This window comes from Jaculus jaculus, chromosome 5 (genome assembly GCF_020740685.1).
Source record: "Jaculus jaculus isolate mJacJac1 chromosome 5, mJacJac1.mat.Y.cur, whole genome shotgun sequence".
Classification (NCBI taxonomy): domain Eukaryota; kingdom Metazoa; phylum Chordata; class Mammalia; order Rodentia; family Dipodidae; genus Jaculus; species Jaculus jaculus.
Genome location: NC_059106.1, coordinates 137914473 through 137936791, shown reverse-complemented (window position 1 = coordinate 137936791; position 22319 = coordinate 137914473). Strand labels below are relative to the sequence as shown.

General features: G+C 49.4%; 1 protein-coding gene across 1 annotated transcript; it reads left to right on the top strand.

Annotated features, from left to right (window-relative positions):
* On the top strand, positions 1-21546 carry Dvl3 (dishevelled segment polarity protein 3). Its single transcript, XM_004654341.2, has 16 exons — positions 1-201; positions 8102-8171; positions 9253-9374; positions 9495-9613; positions 9733-9868; positions 10032-10125; positions 10284-10353; positions 12018-12157; positions 12306-12382; positions 12497-12564; positions 12721-12870; positions 13573-13704; positions 13879-14046; positions 18304-18519; positions 18606-19013; positions 19756-21546. The coding sequence occupies exons 1-16, from the start codon at positions 41-43 to the stop codon at positions 19785-19787; spliced, it is 2163 nt and encodes a 720-aa protein (XP_004654398.1). The 5' UTR covers positions 1-40; the 3' UTR covers positions 19788-21546.
* The last annotated feature ends 773 nt before the right edge of the window (positions 21547-22319 follow it).

Below are 22319 nucleotides of genomic sequence, written 5' to 3'. Positions count from 1 at the left end.
AGCAGGCTGCGCGCGGGCCGCCGGGCCCGAGGCCGGAGCCATGGGCGAGACCAAGATCATCTACCACCTGGACGGCCAGGAGACTCCGTACCTGGTGAAGCTGCCCCTGCCCGCCGAGCGCGTCACCTTGGCGGACTTTAAGAGCGTCCTGCAGCGGCCCAGCTATAAGTTCTTCTTCAAGTCCATGGACGACGATTTCGGGTGAGGAGGGGCCCCGGGCAGCCAGCGCAGCCAGTTTGGACCTCCCTCCGCTACACTGGCCTCTAGCCCCGCTCGCAGTAAGGAGGCCACTCCATCCACTCGGGCGCCCCTGGGCTTTGGGGCGGGGGCTGGGGTTCCAGTACTTGGAGGGACTCCGGTTCACCTCTTGAGGGCCTTACCGCCACTACCACCGCCCCCCAATTTAGGAGGACGCCCTGCATCTCTAAAGCAACCAGTTCCTGCCAATCAAGCCACTTCACCTCCGCACAGACCAGTGGCCCACAGAGGCACACACACCCCCTCCACTCAGTTCCAAAGCCATAGTCCCCACCCCCACCCCGTCCTCCCAGGTGCCACCTTTTTAGTCTAGAGAGTTGGGGTATTTGACACCCGGCCTGCCTTCCCCAGTCTTCTCAGCTCTGCAACTCAGAGCCATATTTGGAGTATCCTGCATCTAAGGCTAAGCTGTGGGACTTTGTACAGGAGGGGGAGGGGGAGTTGGGGGTGCTCTACCAGGATGCTGGACCTAATGTTTATTGAGCTGTCTCCCCACTCCTCGAGGCTGATGAGGATGTGGACAAGGAGGATTGCCTGAGCCTGAGGATGTGTGGCCTTTTTCCTCTAGATGGTGGTCCCATCAGAGCTTAATGGGAGGGCCAGGGAAAACCTCCTGGTGGTCTCTATCTTCCTCTGTCTTCTTCCCCCTTCCTACCCAGCAGCCAAGGCTTTAGATAGGCAGTTAGGAAGCAGGGACTGCCCCTTTAAGAGAGGTTGGAATGTTGGAGCCTGAAGGTTCTGTAGCAGCTGGCCTGGGAGGGGGTGCCTGGCACGCAAGCACGCCTACACACACACACACACACACACACACACACACACCGCCCCCCCCCCTCCCAGGGGACTGGGGGAGGGAGAGGCTGCACACTAGCCTGCCCACACTAACTGGGCACCGGGCCTGGAGGCCATGGAGAAGGCCTCCCTGGCCCTCCAGGCCTGAAAGCCCCTCCAGCCCTAGCCTGAGGCCTGGACTGCATCTTGCAGCTGAGGCCCAGAGCTGAGTAAGGGGAAACATTCTTCTCCCCAGTGTTCATGAGACTTGCTTCTGTCCCAAGGCCCGCCTTCTTAGCCCCAGGAGGCAAGTACCTCTGTCTTTCGCCTCGCTTATTTACTGTTAACCTTCTTCTGCCTTGGAACTCAGCATTTGGTGAATCCGCAAAGTAGTGTGTGTGACAGTGGCTTGTGCTGTGGGGAGTACTATGTGACTATTCCTGATTCTGTTGTTCCTGCCCTGAACTAAGCAACATTTATCCTGTGCCACCTGAAGCCATCTCGCATACATCTGTGTCATTTGAAGTACCCTTTGCACAAAATGAGAATTGGCTGCTCTGGCAAGGTTGTAAACAATGCTAAAAATGAGGTGGAGGACATTGATTGGTTTGTCATTTTTATCCCCAGAAAAACAGGAGCCCTAGTAGGGCTATCTTGTTACAGAGAGGAGGATATGCATAGTATGTTTGTTGTATTTTGCAAAGTCTTTTTATGGTACTTACAGTCTTCCAGACAGCTATCATGTCTTTCTTGTGAAACTTTTTTTTTTTAAATTTATTTATTTTTAAGCCAAAAGGAAGAGAAAGAGAGAATGGGTGTTCCAGGGCCTCCAACCACTGCAGACAGACTCCAAATGCATGTGCCACTTTGTGCATCTGGCTTTACATGGGCACTGAGGAATCGAACCCAGGTTGTTAGTCTTTGAAGGCAAACACTTTAACCACTGAGCTATCTCTCCAGGCCTCTTCATACTAGCCCTTTGAAATAGGTAGTAATGCCCCCACTTTGAGAATGAGCAAACTAGAATAGAAAAAGCTTAAAAAACTTGCCCAAGTTGTCACATGAGTAGTGACAGAAAGCTTGGTTGAATATCAGGAATCTGGCTCCAAAATCAAAAGGTTTAATTATAGTGTTCTAGGAGTGAGTGTGTGTGTGAGAGAGAGAGAGAGAGCATGCACAAGCACGAGAGGGGCCTTGGAGGAGAGAAGAGTACTATGTAAAATCACCATTTGGTAGATGCTCCTCTTTAGGAGGGTGGTAAGTTTTGGAAAACTGGGAAGGTAAAAGGGCGCTTATCTGAACCCAGGCCAGGGACCTCTGCTGACAGAAGGGAAAGCATATCAGAGGAGGAAAGCCAGCTGCCCCTTAATTCTTGGTTCAGAGTATGGGGCCTGATGACTTCCCAACTTCCATCTGGTCTCCAAAGTATTTGTCAAACTCAGACAGATTCAGCCCTCTTAAGTTACTAGGGAAATGGAGAAAGAATAAGCATTTTCAGCATTAAGGAGATGACAGATGGAATAAGGTACCCACTGCTAGTCTAGCCTTGTGATGGCTAGAGCTGGGGGAGTGAAATGGCAAGCTAGGTCCCTAACTATGTTGCTCCTTCTCCTTCTTCTGCCTGGAGCACTCTTCTCTTGTCCTGCAGGTTGAGCTTTTCCATGAGAACCATCGTGCCACTTTATCCTCTTATCTTTACATCCCTGTGCAGTTTTTCACCAGGCCCCAAGACCTAAGTGACACTCAGCAGTTGTCTCTTCAGTGAACACATCTGCTGCTCTTATGGCTTCTCTCCCCACTTGCAGTCCACTCCGTGATCTATCTGTCCACTAGACTAAAACCTCCAGAGCGTAAGGCACATGACAGGCCCAGTGCTTCATGAGCTCTGTGCAGTGGTGAGCACAGGACCAGAAACTCACTGGGTTCTCAAACAAAGCTTTGTAGTCGGATAGAAAATGAATGATGAGTGCAAGATTTGTGTAGTCTTTGCCTTCAGAGACTTACCCCTAGGGCTAGAGAGATGGCTTATCTGTTAAGGCTGTGAAGCCTAACCTCCTGGGTTTGATTCCCTAGTACCCATGTAAGTCAGATGCACAAAGTGGTGCATGCATCTGGAGTACATTTGTATCCAGTGCCCATTCTCTCTCTGTGTCTCTCTTTGCTAGTGGAGAGTATGGATTTCACCAAAAGTTGAGTTAGTAACTAGTTGTTTTGTCTGTCTGTCTGTTAGTTTGTTTTGAGGTAGGGTCTCGTTCTAGCCCAGGCTGAGCTGGAATTCACAATATAGTCTCAAGATGGCCTCGAACTCATGATGATCCTTTTATCACTGCCTCCCAGAGTGCTGGAATTAAAGGTATGCACCACCATGCCTGGCTTAGTTGCCTTTTTTTTTTTTTAATTTAATTATTTATTTTTTCAAGGTAGGGTCTCACTCTAGCCCAGGCTGACCTGGAAATCACTCTGTAGTCCCAGGCTGGTCTCAAACTCACAGCAGTCCTCCTACCTCTCTGCCTTCCAAGTGCTAGGATTAAAGGCATGCACCACCACTCCAAGCTTCTAAAAATTTTATTTATTTGACAGAGAAACAGAGAGAGAGAGAGGCAGACTGATAGACAGTCAATATAGGTGCATCAGGGCCTCCTGCCACTACAAACTCCATATGCATGTGTCACTTTGTGTATCTGGCTTTATGTGAGTACTGGGGAACTGAATCTGGGTCATCAGGCTTTGCAAGCAAGTGTCTTTAACTGCTGAGCCATCTCAATCCTGTAACTGGTCCTTGAAAAAACACAAAAACAAAGCTTAAAAAAGTCAAGAGACTGTTCTAAGATGGAAGAGCTAATAAGTCTAGCATTGGGCATTGGAATTTGAATCTGTAGTTGTTGGACTCTTCTAAGGGTAAGAGGGAAAAAAGCAAAAGGAAGAGCGTGCTGTGGAATCCTGAGCCATCCAGCTCTATTATGGAAGAGTACAGCCTAAATGAGGCCCCCAAGTCTGCTGAATATCAACTGATCATTTTGAGTTAGCAGAGCCTTGTCGACCTGTCAGTGACCCCCAGAAAGAGAAGAAACATCTGCAGGATGGAGTGTGGTGGTGGTGAGGCATGCAAGGGAAAGTGGGGGTGCTCAGCATTTTCCTACCACAGGGAGACCCTCTCTAAGGTAGGACAGAGTCCATGCTATGTGACCTTTGTGCCCCCTTTTCCTATGCATCCAGGTTCCCATGCAGGCAGTAAATTGGTACCCTGTGACCAGATTGGGTGCCAGGTCTGAGGTACTTCTCTGTCACATCTTTTCAGCCTTTCTGTTAACATGAGCCCGAGCACAAGTGATTTGGGCTGCTGTCTTAGGGTTACTGTGGGATTGGAAATGAGGAGGAGCCAGAAGTGGATGGGAGGGAGGAAGACAGGCTTCACCTGGGAACTTGCTTGTAAGCCCCAAGAATGTGAGCATCACAAGTAGCCAAGCCTGTTTCCAACTCTATGAGCATGAGGGAGGACTGGGCTTCCCAGTCTCCTCCCTTGCCCTGTTCCCTCCCTGCCCAGAACTCAAGGCATGTGTCATCCTCTAACCCATGGTCAGGTTTTCCTAGCCCTGGACTCCTGGCATGTTTGACAGTCTGATGGTCTTCAGCATTTTCCAGTCCCGTCCCTAAGCCCAAGCCATAGTCAATATCTGACTTCTGGCCCTACCTTATTTCCCAGGCCAAATGCATGCCATGACCACATCCAGCAGCTCTCATGTCCTACATCACTGTCCCCCACCATCACCCTCCTCACAGACCCATTACCTCTGTCATCATAGAGGAAAGAATAGGATAAATAGCAGAGAGAATACTGGAGTCAGTTGAATCATAGCTCTGACATCTAGTTGATGCCAAACAAGGTATTGAATGTCAGTTTCTTTATTCCTTTTTAAAAAAATTTATTAATTATGAGAGAAAAGAGAGAGAGAGAGAGAGAATGAAAGAATGGGCATGCCAGGGCCTCTAACCACTGTGAATGAATACCAGATGCATGTGCCACCATGTGCATCTGGCTTACATGGGTTCTGGGGGAATCGAGCCTGGTTTCTTGGGCTTTGTAGGCAAGTGTCATAATCACTAAGCTGTCTTTCCAGTCCCCAGTTTTTTTATTCTTGAAATGAGAACCATATTATCTATCCAATAAAGCTGGTGTGAAAGTTATATGTTCTAACTATAGTGACATGAGATTTAATAGGTAAAAATTCAGGCTTCATAGTCAGACTGACTAGGATTCAAATGTCAGCTTTCCATTTGTTAGTAGTATGAAGTTAGGTAAATTATTGATCTTATTAAGCTTAATTTTGCCATTTATCTTTCCCTTATAGCATTGTTGTGACTGTTAAATGAAATAATGCAACTGTTTAGTATAGTGTTTGGCCTGTAATGTCACTTTTTTTATTTTTATTTTTTTGGTATTTAGATTTTTTTATTTTTATTAACATTTTCCATGATCTGTAATGTCACTTTAATATTCTTCCTTTTTTATTATTTATTTATTGGTATTTTCGAGGTAGTATCTCACTCTAGCCCAGGCTGACCTAGAAATTACACTGTAGTTCTAGGCTGGCCTTGAATTCACAATGATCCTCCTACCTCTGCCTCCTGAGTGCCGGGATTCAAGGTGTGCACCACCATACCTGACTCTTTTTTGTTTGTTTGTTTGGTTTTTCGAGGTAGGGTCTCACTCTAGCCCAGGCTAACCTGGAATTCACTATGGAGTCTCAGGTGGCCTCGAACTCACAGCCATCCTCCTACCTTGTGTGCGCCACTGTACCAGGCCCAGCCCCCTTTTTTAAATTTTTATTTTTGGTTTTTCAAGGTAGGGTCTCGCTCTAGCCCAGATTGTCCCAGAAATCACTGTGTAGTCTCAGGCTGGCCTCAAACTCACTGTGATCCTACTACCTCAGCCTCCATAATGCTGGGATTAAAATCACATGCCACCACACCCCAGAGAGAGAGGGAAAATGGTCGTGCCAGGGCCTCTAGCCACTGCAAACGAACTCCAGACCCATGTGACACCTTTTGCAGCTGGCTTACTTGGTTCCGGGGGGGATCAAACCTGGATCCTTAGGTTTCACAGGCAAGCACCATCTCTCCAGCCCTATTTTATTTATTTTATTTGGCAGGGGTGAGGAAGAATGAACACTGGCATGTCAGGACCTCCAGCCACTGAAATGAACTGTAGACACATATGCCACCTTATGCATCTGGCTTATATGGGTACTGGGGAATCAAACCTGGGTCCTTAGGCTTCACAGGCAAGCACCTTAACTGCTAAGCCATCTCAACAGACCCTTTATTTTTATTTATTTGTTTATTTATTTATTTATTGGTAGGGTCAAGGTAGGGTCTTTCTCTAGCTCAGGCTGACCTGGAATTCACTATGTAGTCTCAGGGTGGCCTGGAACTCGTAGCAATCCTCCTACCTCTGCCTCCCAGTGCTGGGATTAAAGACATGTGCCGCCACACCCAGTACTTTATTTATTTATTTATTTATTTATATAAATGTTTGTTTTGTTTTTGTTTTTCAAGGTAGGGTCTCACTCTAGCCTAGGCTGACCTGGAATTCACTATGGAGCCTCAGGATGGCCTCAAACTCACGACAATCTTCCTACCTCTGCCTCCCCGAGTGCTGGGATTAAAGGTGTGTGCCACCATGCCTGGCTTTATTTTTAATATATTTTATTTATCTATTTGAGAGAGAGAAAAGAGGTAGAGAGTGAGAGAATGGGCACACCAGGGCCTCTAGCCACTGCAAATGAACTCCAGATGCATGTACCTCCTTGTGCATCTGGCTTATGTGGGTCCTAGGGAATTGAACCGGGGTCCTTTGGCTTTACAGGCAAATGCCTTAACTGCTAAACCATCTTCTCCAGCCCTATTTTTATTATTATTTTTTGTTGTTTATTTTTACTTATTTATTTGAGAGCAACAGAGAGAGAACGAGGCAGGCAGATAGAGAATGGGCACACCAGGACCTCTAGCCACTGCAAACAAACTCCAGACACATGCGCCACCTTGTGTATCTGGCTTATATGGGTCCTGGGGAATCGAGCCTCGAACTGGGGTCCTTAGGCTTTACAGGCACGCACTTAACTGCTAAGCCATCTCTCCAGCCCCCCTATTTTTTTTTCAAGGTAGGGTTTCACTCTAGCCCAGGCTGACCTGGAATTCACTATGTAGTCTCAGGGTGGTCTCGAACTCATGGTGATCCTCCTACCTCTGCCTACCAAGTGCTGGGATTAAAGGCATGCGCCACCTTGCTCGGCAAGCCCCCCTATTTTTATTTTTAAAGACTGTGTCTCCATTATAATGTAGGCTAGTCTCACATTATCCTACCTCATCTTTCCCAGTGCTGGACTTTAGGTGGGTACCATCATGTCAGCTACTGGCATATGAAGATGTTCTGTAGATGCCTTCTACTTTGTTTTTTTTTTGTTTTTTGTTTTTTTTTTTTTTGGTTTTCCAAGGTAGGGTTTTACTCTAGCTCAGGCTGACCTGGAACTCACTCTGTAATCCCAGCTGGCCTTGATCTCACAGCAATCCTCCTACCTCTGCCTTCTATTTCCTTAAATTCTTTGCCCACTCCTCCCACAACAATGTCAGGTTCTTAGCTGAGAAGGGAAGAACAGTAATAGTGATAGTGCCTTTTGCCAACTTGGAGGTCAGAAGGAAAGGAAAAAAAGGTATATCCCAGAAAAGTCTTATTGGGGTTGGAAAAGCACTCCGGAGTTCCTGGGGAGTGGCACAGGGACAGCAGTCTCTGCTGTAAATTGTAATCACCTGACGTCCGAGGATACTCCAGCGCTAGCACCCGTGACGTCGTACCCATTCGTTCTTTTCTCTCTTCTCCAGCACCAGCACGGTAGCCAGTCTAGACAGGGCTTGTCTCCCTGTTGGTGCTCAAGAGCTACCTGAGTCACTTCCTCATATTTCAATAATCCTGTGCTGGTGGCTTGATTCCATGCTTCAGGTGGAGGACAACTGGGATTGTGAGGGTCCTCCATTCCTTCACCAGAGAGCTCTCTCAGACCTCCCCCTTTCCCCACAGGGTGGTGAAAGAGGAGATCTCCGATGACAATGCCAAGCTACCCTGCTTCAATGGCCGCGTAGTATCCTGGGTAAGGCGCTCTGAGCTGTGTCCCTGTGCGGGCTGGAGGGAGGAACAGCACAGCTGACATTAAAGTTGGTGGCTTTGTACCCCCGCATCTGACTCTTCCTTTTTTACCCCAAGTTTCTCAGCCTTTAATGAAAAGCCAGAGGATGGTGGGAAGGGGAAACATGGAAACATCGTGGGGATTAAAAAAAAAAAAAAAGTAGTTTGGGCTGGAGAGATGGCTTAGCGGTTAAGTGCTTGCCTGTGAAGCCTAAGGACCCCGGTTCGAGGCTCAGTTCCCCAGGTCCCACGTTAGCCAGATGCACAAGGGGGTGCACGCGTCTGGAGTTTGTTTACAGAGGCTGGAAGCCCTGACGCGCCTATTCTGTGTCCCTCCCTCTATCTGTCTTTCTCTCTGTGTCTGTCGCTCTCAAATAAATAAATAAATAATTTTTAAAAAAAAGTAGAAGAAAAGGTCTCCTATGCCCATCTAGATAGCTACTGGAAACTTATACCTGTGGCAGTAACCTTTATTTTTCTGCCCTCTCTCCACTTTACCAACCCATACCTCCCAGTGTCTCTCCCACACACAACTGGGCAGCTGTTCTTGCATAGCCCTATCTCTTTTCTTTTTTTTTTCCTGTTTTGTTTTTTCGAGGTAGGGTCTCACTCTAGCCCAGGCTGACCTGGAATTCACTCTGTAGTCTCAGAGGGGCCTTGATCCTCCTACCTCTGCCTCCCTAGTGCTGGGATTAAAGGTGTGTGCCACCATGCCTGGCTTTTTTAATCTTTAAAAAAAAATTTTATTTTATTTATTTGAGAGATAGAAAGAGGGAGGGAGGGAAAGAAAGGCAGACAGAAAGAAAGAAAGAAATGGCATGCCAGGGCCTTCAGTCACTGTAAACAAACTCCAGACGCATGCATCACCTTGTGCATCTGGCTTTCGTGGGTCATTTGGCTTCGACTGCTAAGCCATCTCTCTATCTTATCTCTTTTTCTTGGTTCATTCTCCCCAAGCTTTTGTGCCCTGCTGGAGGCCAACATCTCCCTTTCCCTGGCACCTGGTGCCCCTGTGACATAGTACCCACTCGTTCTTTTCTCATCAGCTGGTGTCAGCGGAGGGCTCTCACCAAGAGACAGCCCCCTTCTGTGCTGACAACCCGCCAGAGCTGCCACCACCTATGGAGCGCACTGGAGGCATTGGGGACTCCAGACCTCCATCCTTCCAGTGAGTGTGACCTGAGGGTGGGGAGAGCCCCTGGGGGAGGGCCACCTCACATCAGCCCAGGGCTGGGGGAGGGAGCCCCCAGCCTGCTCTGTCCCCTACCAAGTCATCCTTTCCCTGCAGCCCTCATGCCGGTGGGGGCAGTCAGGAGAACTTGGACAATGACACCGAGACAGACTCCTTGGTATCTGCCCAGCGGGAGCGGCCGCGCCAGAGGGACGCAAGAGACGGCCCGGAGCATGGTGTGTCTTCCCCGGCCCTCAGCCTTGCCCACGGCTTCCAGGCAGCGCCCTGCCCGCCCCCTGCCCTCCCCCTCCCCGCCCTGGCCCTGTGTGGACCCGGCTGCCCGCCTCCCTTGCAGCCATCCGGCTCAATGGCACCGCGAAGGGAGAGCGGCGGCGCGAGCCCGGCGGCTACGACAGCTCGTCCACCCTCATGAGCAGCGAGCTGGAGACCACCAGCTTCTTCGACTCGGACGAGGACGACTCCACCAGCAGGTGGGGCTCGGCTTTCCCAGGTGCTGGGGGGCGGTGCCGGGCGCTGCGGGGGCCGCGCTCGGGAGGGCTGCGGTCCTGGTCCTCGAGTGGGGGGCCTGGGCCCCGCAGTGCCGCGCGGGCCGAGCTGGGCCAGCCTGGTGGGGAACGACTGTGGGCCCCGCAGGTTCAGCAGCTCCACGGAGCAGAGCAGCGCCTCGCGCCTCATGCGGAGACACAAAAGGCGGCGGCGGAAGCAGAAGGTGTCCCGGATCGAGCGGGTACGGAGCCTGGGGTCGTGCCGCCTCCCCAAGCGGGCCGGCGGCCGCGGTGCAGTGTTCGCAGCCCTGGCGGGTGAGGGTGTGCCCAGGACGGAGCAGATGAGGGTAGCGAGTTCCCAGCACACCTACCTGGTGCTCAGGGCCACTGTCTCTTCCAGTCCTCGTCCTTCAGCAGTATCACGGACTCCACCATGTCGCTCAACATCATCACGGTCACCCTCAACATGGGTGAGTCCGCACGGGCAGAAAGTCAGAGGCCAGCAGACGTAAGGGCTTCTGGGAAGCTCTACCTCGGGTAGAGCTCAGTGTGGGAGCACGAGGCCTTGGGGTTCCATCCCTAGCACTGATGGGTAATTTGGTCAAGCCACTGTCCAATGACCAGGCCTGTGACATAAGCACAGAGACATGTGGAAGCAGAAAATGCCATCCTGAAAGGCTTCCCGAAGGAAGTGAGTTCCAAGACCTCTTGCCCTTCCCATCATTAGCTGTTGTGTCCTTGCTCTCTGATTTCTCTTTACTTTTTAATAGTTATTTATTTATTTATTTTTGAGGTAGGATCTTCCTCTAGTCCAGCCAACCTGGAATTTACTATATAGTCTCAGGGTAGCCTCAAACTCACAGCAGTCCTCGTACCTCTGCCTCTCAAAATGTTCTTTACTTTTTTTTTTAATTTTCTTTTATTTATTTATTTGCAAACACAGAGAGAGAGGGAGGGAGAAGAATGGTGTGCCAGGGCCTCTAGCCACTGCAAATGAACTTAAGATTCATGCACCGCTTTGTGCATCTGGCTTTACGTAGCTACTGGGGAATTGAATTAGGTTGTTAGGCCTTGAAGGCAAATGACTTAACCGCTGAGTCATCTCCCCAGCTCCTCAGCCCCTCTACCCTTTTTTTTTTTTTCTGAGGTAGGGCCCTCCTACCTGTGTCTCCCAAGTGCTGGGATTAAAGTCGTGCACCACCACGTCTGGCTTCCCTCTTTACTGTCTAAATTAGCACATGCCTTTTATCCCAGTACTTGGGATGCTGACATATGAGGATCCCTGTGAAATCAAGGCCGTCTAGGGATATAAAGTGATTTTCAGATCAGACTGAGACTCTGCCTTGAAAAAACATATTACTTATTTATTTGCATGTATGTATGTATGGAGGCACCAGTACCTCTTGCCATTGCAAACGAATACCAGACATTCATACAACTTTTGTTCTTTTTTTTTTTTTTTCCGAGGTAGGAGGTAGGGTCTCACTCTAGCTCAGGCTGACCTGGAATTCACTATGTAGTCTCAGAGTGGGCTCGAACTCACAGTGATCGTCCTACCTCTGAGGTCTCCCAAGTGCTGGGATTAAAGGTGTGTGTCACCATGCCTGGCACAAGCAAGTACCTTTCACTGCTGAGCCATGTTCACAGCCCCCTGACTCTTTAGGGGACAGCTGGATATAGCAAAAGGAGCATAACTTGGGAACTTACATGTGAATCTAAATCCTGCTACTTACTGGCTTAGAAAAGTCATTTAAAGCCAGGCTTGATGGCACATGCATTTAATCCCAGCACCCAGGAGGTAGAGGTAGGAGGATTACCTTGTTCGAGGCCACCCTGAGATTATGGTGAATTCCAGGTCAGCCTTGGCTAGAGCTACCTTACCTCGAAAAACTACACACGAAAAGAAGAAAAGTCACTTAAATCATTTGCTTGCTCTGTAAAGTGAGACTAAGAGTCCCTCATGGCCAACAGGAGAAATGGGAGCATGGTGAAGCACACACTATCTAGTAATGTATGCAGGCTAGGGTTAGTGAAATGTCAGTCCATGTCCTGTTCTGCCCTTTGCTAACAAGGGGGGGGGGGGGATTTGGGTAGGAACCTCGCCCCTCTTAAGGTGTTAAATTACTCCCTGTAGAAAAGTATAACTTCTTGGGCATCTCCATTGTGGGCCAAAGCAACGAGCGTGGTGATGGTGGCATCTACATCGGCTCCATCATGAAGGGTGGGGCTGTGGCGGCTGATGGACGCATCGAGCCAGGAGATATGCTATTACAGGTATCGTTGCCCTCCCTGGGCAGTAATATGGCTGGGGAGTGGGAGAAGTCCCGACCATCTGGAGGAAGACTTCCTCCCCCTCAATCCCAACTCCTCTACCCCTCTCCCTAACACAGTGTGTGATCTCACTCCTGGTCTTCTTTCTCAGGTAAACGAGATCAACTTTGAGAACATGAGTAATGACGATGCAGTACGAGTACTGCGGGAGATTGTGCACAAGCCGGGGTACGGATGGAATGGGATGTTGGGGAGGAGGGGGCAGGCATTTCTGGCTATCAGGCAAGGAGCATTGTCTGGCCTCCATGCATCATGTCTTCACTAGAACACCGTTGTTTTCAGGCCCATCACCCTAACTGTAGCCAAATGCTGGGACCCAAGTCCACGTGGTTGCTTCACATTGCCCAGGAGTAAGTAGTGGAGAGACTTGTCCCTAAAGCTAGTATTGGTGTACATGAAATCTTTCCCTCCTTTCCTAAATTTTGTCTTGAACTTCACACCTACCTAATAAGCAAAGCAATAGTCAGAGTAGGTAGCCCATGTCTCCTCCCTCATCTTTCCTGCAGGTGAACCCATCCGGCCCATTGACCCTGCAGCCTGGGTCTCTCACACCGCAGCCATGACGGGCACCTTCCCTGCCTATGGCATGAGCCCCTCCTTGAGCACCATCACCTCCACCAGCTCCTCTATTACCAGCTCCATCCCCGACACAGAGCGTGAGTACCCAAGCCTATTGCTTGGGCTCAGCAGATGGCTTTGGGAGGGAGAGAGTGATTTGGACTCATCTGTGCATCAAGGAGAACCTCAGAGGGGACTATCTCAAACTGCACCCTTCCCCCCAACAAGCAGTTAGATCCTTACTACACAGTGTTTTCTGCTGAACCTATATTAAGCACACAATGAGCCTCATTTTTCTCTCAAAAAATGGGAAGTCCAAAGCCAGGCATGGTGGCGCTATGCCTTTAATCCTAGCACTGGGAAGCTGAGGTAGGAGGATCACTGTGAGTTCAAAGCCACTCTGAGGGCTACAGAGTGCAGCCTGGCTTACAGTGAGACCCTACCTCAAAATAAATAAGTAAATATAAAATAAAATGGAATTACCAATATATACTTCCCTAAACTCATGTGGGCCTAATGAGGTTTAAGTGGAGTTTTATCTTGGTCTGCAGTATTCAATATATGGCTGTCATTTTTACTGTTGTAACATGCATGTCTACACTGCTCAGCAACTTCATAAAATCATTGAACTATCCTTCAAATATTATGTAAACTTTAAAATCCCCATTTATATGGAAGGGGAAACTTAGTGTCCTGGAAATCAGGTTTTTTTTCAGCATTGGTAGAGCTGGAATACAAACTCATGATCTGTCTAACTCCAGAGTCCCTATGTGCCTCACTATTCTGTCTCTCACTCCCAGGCCTAGATGACTTCCACTTGTCCATCCACAGTGACATGGCTGCCATTGTAAAAGCCATGGCCTCCCCTGAATCAGGCTTGGAGGTTCGAGACCGCATGTGGCTCAAGATTACCATTCCCAATGCATTCATCGGTGAGAGCCCTGTGATGGGGTGAAGGACGGAATGAGAGTCCTGGGGTGTGGTAGGCTAAGAGTGGGAGGACCTAAAAACTTCCATGGGCTACGCTGTTGCATGGGAACTAGCCCTGGCCCCAGAGCTCCTGTGAGGCCAGGAGAACCCAAATCAACTGATAGCCTTATCCCTAGGCTCAGATGTGGTGGACTGGCTATACCACAATGTGGAAGGCTTCACTGACCGGCGGGAGGCCCGCAAGTATGCCAGCAACCTGCTGAAAGCCGGCTTCATCCGCCACACTGTCAACAAGATCACCTTCTCTGAGCAGTGCTACTACATCTTTGGTGACCTCTGTGGCAGTACGTGTCTTCCCCCATCCCTTTCCCCTCACTCCTTCAGCAATAGGGTCTTGCTGTGCAGGTTGAACTGGACTAGTACTGTGTAGCCCAGGCTGACCTTGAACTTGCAGCAGGCCTCCTGCTTCAGTCTCCTGAAGGCTGGGGTTACAGGAGTGTGCTTCCACATCCAGCACTCCCCACTCTTGTCTCCTGGCTGGGGGTGGGGAGGTACTCAGGGGTGTAGTAGCAGACTCTAGGAAACCTGGATGAGCACAGCAGAGCTGGGTCCGGGCCTAAACCTTGAGAATCCTATGATGGCAACAGCCCAGTCTACGCTGGCACTACATCTTCCTGTTGAGCCTGGCATGGTGCCAGTGGTTTCTAAAGTGTCATTTTACTGTCTTGCTCAGTCATCATAACCCCCAACCCCACTCCCAGGGAGGTTGGGGAGAATTCCTGTCTTATCAGTGTGAAATGGTTTACCCCAGGTCTCAGATGCAAAGGAGTTAGGCTTTGGATTCAGGTCTTCTGATTCCAGAGCCCTTGCTCTTCCCACTGTCTGGGCTGCTCTGGGTATGTGATGCTCCAAAAACACTGCCTCAGCAAAGCTAAACAGTGCTTAGCCTATGTCCATGAAGCAGTCGGGTTCCATCAGGGCAGAGATGTAGGTCTGGTCAGGAACTCCATATCCTTCTCAGACCTCAGAGTGAGCTGTGCAGTAGAATAAAGCTGGAAAAGCTATCCGAAGCTATCCAGAGATATATATGCAAGCTATACCAAGGAGTTTAGACTTGATCTTGAGAATATAGACTTTCCCCCTCCTTTCTTAAGCTATGGATACTGTCCTCAGAAGAGACAACAGCACTTATAATGAAATCTGAGACTCATCCCCAGCAACCACTAAGGAGCCTTCTCTCAGCCTACTGATGCCACTGCCTTACAAGGGTTAACCCTTTTATTATATTCATTTACTTTTTTGAGGCAGGGTCTCACTCTAACCCAGGCTGACATGGAACTCACTCTGTAGCCCCAGGCTAGCTTCAAACTCACAGCAATGCTCCTACCTCAGCCTCCCAGCCTCCCTAGAGCTGGAACTAAAAGCATGTACCACAATGCCTGGCCCTTTTTCCCCCTGTACAGTCGTGTGTGTGTGTGTGTGTGTGTGTGTGTGTGTGTGTACGTACCATGGCATACGTGTGGAGGCCAGAAGACAGTTTCAGGATGGCAGCCCTCTCCTTTTGCCTTTTAAGACAGCCTGGGCTAGACTGAGACCCTGCCTCAAAAAAAAGTGCCCACTATTTATATATTTGATTTTAAGATATCCCCCCCCTCCTCTTTTTTTGAGGTAGGGTCTTGGTCTAGCCCAGGTTGATCTGGAATTCATTATGTTGTCTATGGCTATCCTCTCAAATTCACAGTGATTCTCCTACCTCAGCCTCCTGAATGCTGGAATTAAAGGTGTATGCCACCACGCCTGGCCTAAATGCCCCTTTTAAAAATACTTATTTGCAAGAAGAGAGAGAGTGGGAGAGAGAAAGCACCAGAGCCTCTTGAAGATGTAAATGAACTCCAGATGCATGTGGCATGTGCTACTTTTGCATCTTGCTTTACATAGGTACTGGGGAATTAAACCTGGGCCAGCAAGCAGGCTTTTATAAACAAGCACTTTTAACTGCTGAGCCATCTCCCCAACACTTAAGATACACACTTTTTTTTTTCCTCAGTTTCTAGTATTAGTAATTAAAGCATATCTTCCCTCAATAGCTTGTCAGACTCGCTGAATTTGGCTTTTATTATCATCATTAGCAGAAGTCAGTCCTGGCTCTGACCTCTATGAACACCTAAAGCTTTTTTTTTTTTTTCTTTCATTTTTATTTATTTGAGAGCAACAGAGAGAGAAAGAGAGAGAGAGAGTGGGCGCCAGCCACTGAAAACGAACTCCAGACGCGTGCGCCCCCTTGTACATCTGGCTAACGTGGGTCCTGGAGAACCGAGCCTTGAACCGGGGTCCTTAGGCTTCACAGGCAAGCGTTTAACCGCTAAGCCATTTCTCCATCCCACACCTGAAGCTTTTAAGCCTTTGCTTAAAAAAAAAAAAATGTTGCTTCCCTGGACCTACCTGGTTTCTCCACCTGCAGGCTCAGTCATCAATAGCTCTTTAGGTATGAGTGAGCCAATATAGAATGTAGGAAATACATACAATATAGAAAAGCCACTGCTTTTCTTCCACCTGCATGCTACTGCTGGCTTGTAGACAGGTTGGTGGTTTGTCTGGCAACCTCCACAGGCTACCCAGACCTATCCCCAAGCTTCTCCCTGCAAGGCTGGGCTGGAGGACTAGTAGAAGGGTTTTTTCCTAGTGGGGCAGGTAGTCTCTAAGGCATTCACAGATCTCTGAGTTTCTATTCCTGTGAGCAAAGGGTGTCTCAGGCAAGTGATGAACCTCTTGTTTTTCCTTCAAGGCAGTTCAAGCAGTGGTAGGGACAGCCTTGCCTTTAGGGAGTACACATTTTGGAGCAGTTGGTGAATAGCCATGAAATAAAATAATGTTGGCAGAGTGAGTTTGTGTCTGGCCTGGATGTACACAGGGCACATAGGAAACACTCGGGTTGTTCTTTCTGGCCCTTCCCACCCGCTACAGCAGCACTAGGCAATGTGATCAGGGCAAGGGATTTTCATAAGGGGACTATGAAAGACCGAATGTTCATTCTGCCTCCCCGCCCCCACACCCCCACTCCATACTCCATAGTCAGGGCTGGCCTTGAACTCTCCATATTCCTGCCTTAGCTTCCCAAGTGCTGGGAAATACACACTTACCAAGGGGGGTTATGTACCACCATGTCTCATTCTGGACTTTTTTTTTTTTTTTTTGTGACATGGTCTCACTATGTAGTCTACATGATGCCCTTGACGACCATCCTCTTGCTTCCTGAGTCTTAGAATTACAGGCTTGTTCCTCCTGTGGCCAGTGCACTCTGAAGTTTTTTGTTTGTTTCTTGGCTTTGTGAGGAGGTAAGGTCTCACCCTAGCCCAGGCACCTGGAATTCACTATGTAGTTCCAGGCTGGCCTTGAACTCATGGAGATCCTTCTAGAAGCACTGCCTCCCAAGTGCAATTTCACATAAGCTTTCCCAAACAACTTCTGGCTCCTAACTAATGACCTCACCTGGAGCACTCAGGCAAGTGTAAGCAACTCGCAGCTTCTGTTCTGCCTACAGTTTAGACTGACCTCATGCTGCTTATTCAGCCTCTTTGGATTTGACTTTCCTCCCCTGGAAAAGGAAAGAATACCGCCTTCATGACCTTGTGGCAGTCTCTGCAGGAGACACAGTGCTGTTCAGGGTACATAGTGAGTCAGGCTACTGCATAGCAGCACCTGGAGTCTTCAGCACTTCATTCAGCCCTCCACGTTCCAACTCCTAGCCTCTGAACAGAAGAGAGAGAGGCGCTGCAGAGGTGGCTCAGTGGTTAAGGCACTTCCCTGCAGTCTTAACAGCACAAGTTCAATTCCCCAGTACCCACATAAGCCAAATGCACAAAGTGGTACATGCATCTGGAGTTTATTTGCAGTAGCTGGAGGTCCTGGCAGACCCATTCTCCCTTGTATGTCTTCTAGTTTGCTCTCTGCTTGCAAATAAATAAAAATATTTTAAAAAGAAGAGAAAGTGGCAAAGAGTTGAGGTTTGTAGTTATTTTCTTCTTTTGGTTTTTCAAGGTAGAGTCTCATTCCGGAATTCACTATGTAGTCTCGGTAGCCTCGAACTCACAGCGATCCTCCTCCCTCTGCCTCCCAAGTGCTGAGATTAAATGTGTGTGCCACCATGCCTCATAGGTTTTTGTTTGTTTATTTGTTTTTGTTTTTTTTGGTTTTTCGAGGTAGGGTTTCACTCTAGCCCAGGCTGACCTGGGATTCACTATGTCGTCTCAGGGTGGCCTTAAATTCATGGCGATCCTCCTAGCTCTGCCTCCCACCACACCCGGCTTTCCTCAAACCCACACCCATAGTACCTCTGCCTCCTCAGTGTTGAGATTACAGGTATAAGCTCCAAAATAGTGTTTTGCTCCTTCTTCCAGCCTACTAAGGAAGAAACAAGGTTGGATATGGGGATTAGCTGTGGGACTATGAGGAGTGGCCAAGGGGGTCAGTAGAAGGTTTGGGCCAGGGCCTCCCATGCTGGTCCAAAACTACCACTGTTACTGTAGTGTAACTTAGATGGGGGCGAGACCGCTCTCGTGGGGGTACAGAGAAGACCAACTCACTGAGCCATCCTTTCACAGACATGGCCAACCTGTCTCTCCATGACCACGATGGCTCCAGCGGCGCCTCTGACCAGGACACTCTGGCCCCCTTGCCGCACCCCGGGGCCGCCCCGTGGCCAATGGCATTCCCTTACCAATACCCACCACCTCCGCACCCCTACAACCCCCACCCGGGCTTCCCGGAGCTCGGGTACAGCTATGGAGGGGGCAGCGCCAGCAGCCAGCACAGCGAAGGTAAGGCAGGGGGCCGGGAAGGGAGCCGCGGTGGGGCCGGGGCAGCCCACTCACCCCCATCGCGGCCTTGCTTGGTCTTCCTGTAGGCAGTCGGAGCAGCGGCTCTAACCGCAGTGGCAGTGACCGGCGCAAGGAGAAGGACCCGAAGGCCGGGGACTCCAAGTCGGGTGGCAGCGGCAGCGAGTCGGACCACACCACGCGCAGCAGCCTGCGGGGCCGCGAGCGGGCGGCCAGCGAGCGCTCGGGCCCAGCGGCCAGCGAGCACAGCCACCGCAGCCACCACTCGCTGACCAGCAGCCTGCGCAGCCACCACACGCACCCGAGCTACGGCCCTCCCGGGGTGCCCCCTCTCTACGGCCCCCCGATGCTGATGATGCCCCCGCCGCCTGCAGCCATGGGGCCCCCCGGAGCCCCTCCGGGCCGGGACCTAGCCTCAGTGCCCCCGGAACTGACGGCCAGCAGACAGTCCTTCCGCATGGCAATGGGAAACCCCAGTGAGTTCTTTGTGGATGTGATGTGAGCCGGTCTCTCCCCCACTGCCGTCCCACCCCACCCCAGCCGGCTGCGTCCCTCTCTCCACCAGTCTTTTTTTTTTTTTTTTTTTACTTTGGTACCTGAAAGGGAAATAAACGGAACTAAATCCAGGCATGCTAACTGCTCGCTAGGCGCAGTGCGAGTTCGAGGTGTACCTACTCATCCGGGCTGCAGTCCCTAACCTGTCTCTGGCCTAGCTGATCTTCCTGCCCACTAACCGCTGCGCAGGGTTTCCCAGGATCTTCAGGTCCCTGGCTGTGGACTTGCTGGTGCTTACTCCCCCTGCCCACCCTCACATTTAGGAGTGGTGTCCTTGGGAGCCCTGCTCACCTTATGCCCTTGTTTTTCCCTCAGTTACCCTTTTATCCACCCCTTCAAGCATGTGTGCAAATCCACAGTACTGACACCAAAAGAGCTAGTCATTTCATCTGTCCTTCCTAACTGTCCCCTACAGGCATCTCTGCTATCTGTTCCTGCCTGTACCAAGCCACAGTCAGAAACCCAGAGGGCCCCTCAGGTGCCTGAGCTGCTAGTAGCTTCTAGGGAGCATCTCCGCTGGACGCCCTGCCCCTTGCCTGCCCTGTGTGCTGGTTCCTTCAGATCCCATCTAACACTACTAACCAGCAGGCTGCTCTCTCACTTCTGGGCCTGAAACATTTCTTTCTTTTTTTCCTCCCTCAATTTTCTCTGGGCCTGGAGCAGCCAAGAATTACGGGCTGTTTGACTTTCTGTGAGCCCCCAGCAAAGGAGGCCCAGCCTCTGAGGAGACCAGGAACCCTGCTTCAGCAGCCCCTCAGGGCTTCCCAAGGATGTCCAGCCCCCACACCCATACATCAAGGTCACTAGGCCTCTGGGGAGGGTCCTGCTTCATCCATGCATGACAGACCCTTTTCTTTTCAGAGAGGGTAAAAGAATGTATTCTTTCTCCCCTGCCCTCTCTCTGTCTCTCGCTGTCTCCCTCCCTCCCCCCCTCCCTTTCCCCCTCCCTCTCTCTCTCTCTCTCTCTCTCTCTCTCTGTCTCTCTCTGTCTGTCACACACACACACACACACCACACACGTGCCTATGCAAGTTCTCATAAGCCTCAGGGCTGGTCCCTTCCCAGAGGGCTGGACCCTCTCTCCAAGACTTCTCCTAGGTAGTGGGCTGGTCCCTGACTTCCTCTTGCCTTCCTCATAGCCCTCCAGTCTCCCACAGATGTTCCCAACATCTTTGTGCTTGGATAAAGCTCATAAATTGAGGCTCAGGCTGGGCTCAGCAGAAGGCTGGGTTCTCTAGGTGATTGACAGGTCATTCTCTACTCCCTTCCAGCTCCTATGTATCCTTATTTATGCTCATATTCATTGTGACACCCCAAAACAAAGGAAACCACAAATCAGTTGAAATTGGGCAAAAGGACTCCTGGGACTTCTTGAGGTCCAGTTATTATTTTTTACCTTACTTTTCACCTTAAACAAATCAAAACTTTCTCTTTAAAATTCTGCTATAAATTCTCCTGACTCATGCAGGCTCTGTATTTTCAGGGTGAAGGTGTCAAGAGTGAGATGACATTTGAGCTGGGGATATAGCTCAGTGGCAAAGTGCTTGCCTAGCATGCTTGGGATACTGAATTCAATCTCTAGCACAAAACAAAACAAAAAACAAACAAACAAAAAACCAAAGATGAAGAGTCTTTGGCAAACTGAGATCAGCACATTTGGCATTGAACCACTTAACAAATATTTCCTAGGGTTTTGGTGAACAAAGGGCTGTGTTGGAAGTATGACTCAGTCTGGCTTGTCTTCTGGAAGCTTCATATTTCCCTGTCTGACTCTGCCTTGTCCTGATCTCGAGATTTCTTCCACAGTGCTCATGCCTGGGGTGGCACTGCCTCCATTCTCCCATGGTCTATTTCTCTTTCTTCTCTTTTCCCCAAATGGTGTCATCCATTCTAATGTCCTCAATTGCTGCTGATACGCTGGCAATTCCAAAATTTACAGCTCTAACCTTGACATCCCCCAGTCTTTAGGTCTGTGTTTTTGTTACTCCATATCTCCACAGACATGTCCCTGTGGGCTCATCGAATGTCCCTAGCTACATGTGTTCCCCTAGAATTCTTGTCCTGGTGACCATCATCACAATCTACATAAGCCAACCAGCTGGACATATTTATGGGCTCAAGTTCCTTTTTCCTGTATCTTATTAGCATATCACATCCTTACACTCAACAATCTTTCTGGAATTTAGCTGTTCTCTCCCTTTACCTCTAATTTACCAGAGCATGGGATTTGAAGTCAGATTGGTCTTCATTTGAATTCCAGTTCTGCTTTTGGTTACGTGATAAGAGTTATTTAATCTCTCTGAGCCTCAGTTCTCTTGTATGTAAAATGATAATAATACCTACCTCACAGGGTTGTTGTGAGGATTTAAAATTAGATATTGTACGAAAAGTGCCTAGCATAGTGCCTGGCACACAATAGAGTAGGTGCTCAATAAATGGTAGCTATTATTATTATTATCTATTATCATTATTATTATAATTTACCCCAAATTTGCAGGTATATAGGGTTGGTTTGGAAGATAAAGCTTTTCAAAGGTAGAAATGAGCCAGGGGTGGTGGCTCATGCCTTTAATCCCAGCACTCAGGAGGCAGAGGTGAGGCCACCCTGAGACTACATAGTGAATTCCAGGTCTGCCTGGGCTAGGATAAGACCCTGCCTGGAAGGGGGGGGGGGGATTTGTGTGTGTGTGTGTATGTGTGTATATATTTGTCCTTGAATACTCGTTCAAGTGTTAGATATGTTTGGCTTTGGTCATTCACAGACATCATAATGTGACTACTGTGATTTGAGAAATGCCAGGTCATCATTCTGCTACAACCATGTTTCTGAAAGGAGGTTGCTAGGGACAGTAAGTTTAGCAACCAGATTTTTTCCTTTCTTGCCCTTCCTCACTACCAAAACAGTCAAAGAGCCGGTGGATTTTCTTCGGATTCCGCAAGAACTAGGCAGGCCTGTGTTCAGGTGTTGGCTCTGCCTCCACCTCTTCGCTTGGATGTGAATAGTAATTCTGTTTGTCAGCGGGGACTTTGAGTCTCATGTCCAACTAACTGTAGCCATTTTCTAAGAAAATGCCAGTGAGTAGAAACCACACACAGTCACAGGTATAGCTGAGGAAAGCACTAAGTAGTATCTGCCAAAAATCAGCCTCCCTGGGTGGCCTCCCACCCAACCCTTCTCCCTGGATCTTAATCATTGATTAGGTCTAATGGCTGGAACCAAACATCAG

Excerpts from the sequence above, each read along its gene's own strand:
- Dvl3 (XM_004654341.2), top strand. The coding sequence starts at position 41 with ATGGGCGAGACCAAGATCATCTACCACCTGGACGGCCAGGAGACTCCG. Across the intron at positions 12,565-12,720 it reads TTGCTTCACATTGCCCAGGA|GTGAACCCATCCGGCCCATT; the intron begins GTAAGTAGTGGA and ends TCTTTCCTGCAG. Across the intron at positions 19,014-19,755 it reads CATGGCAATGGGAAACCCCA|CCAAGAATTACGGGCTGTTT; the intron begins GTGAGTTCTTTG and ends GGCCTGGAGCAG.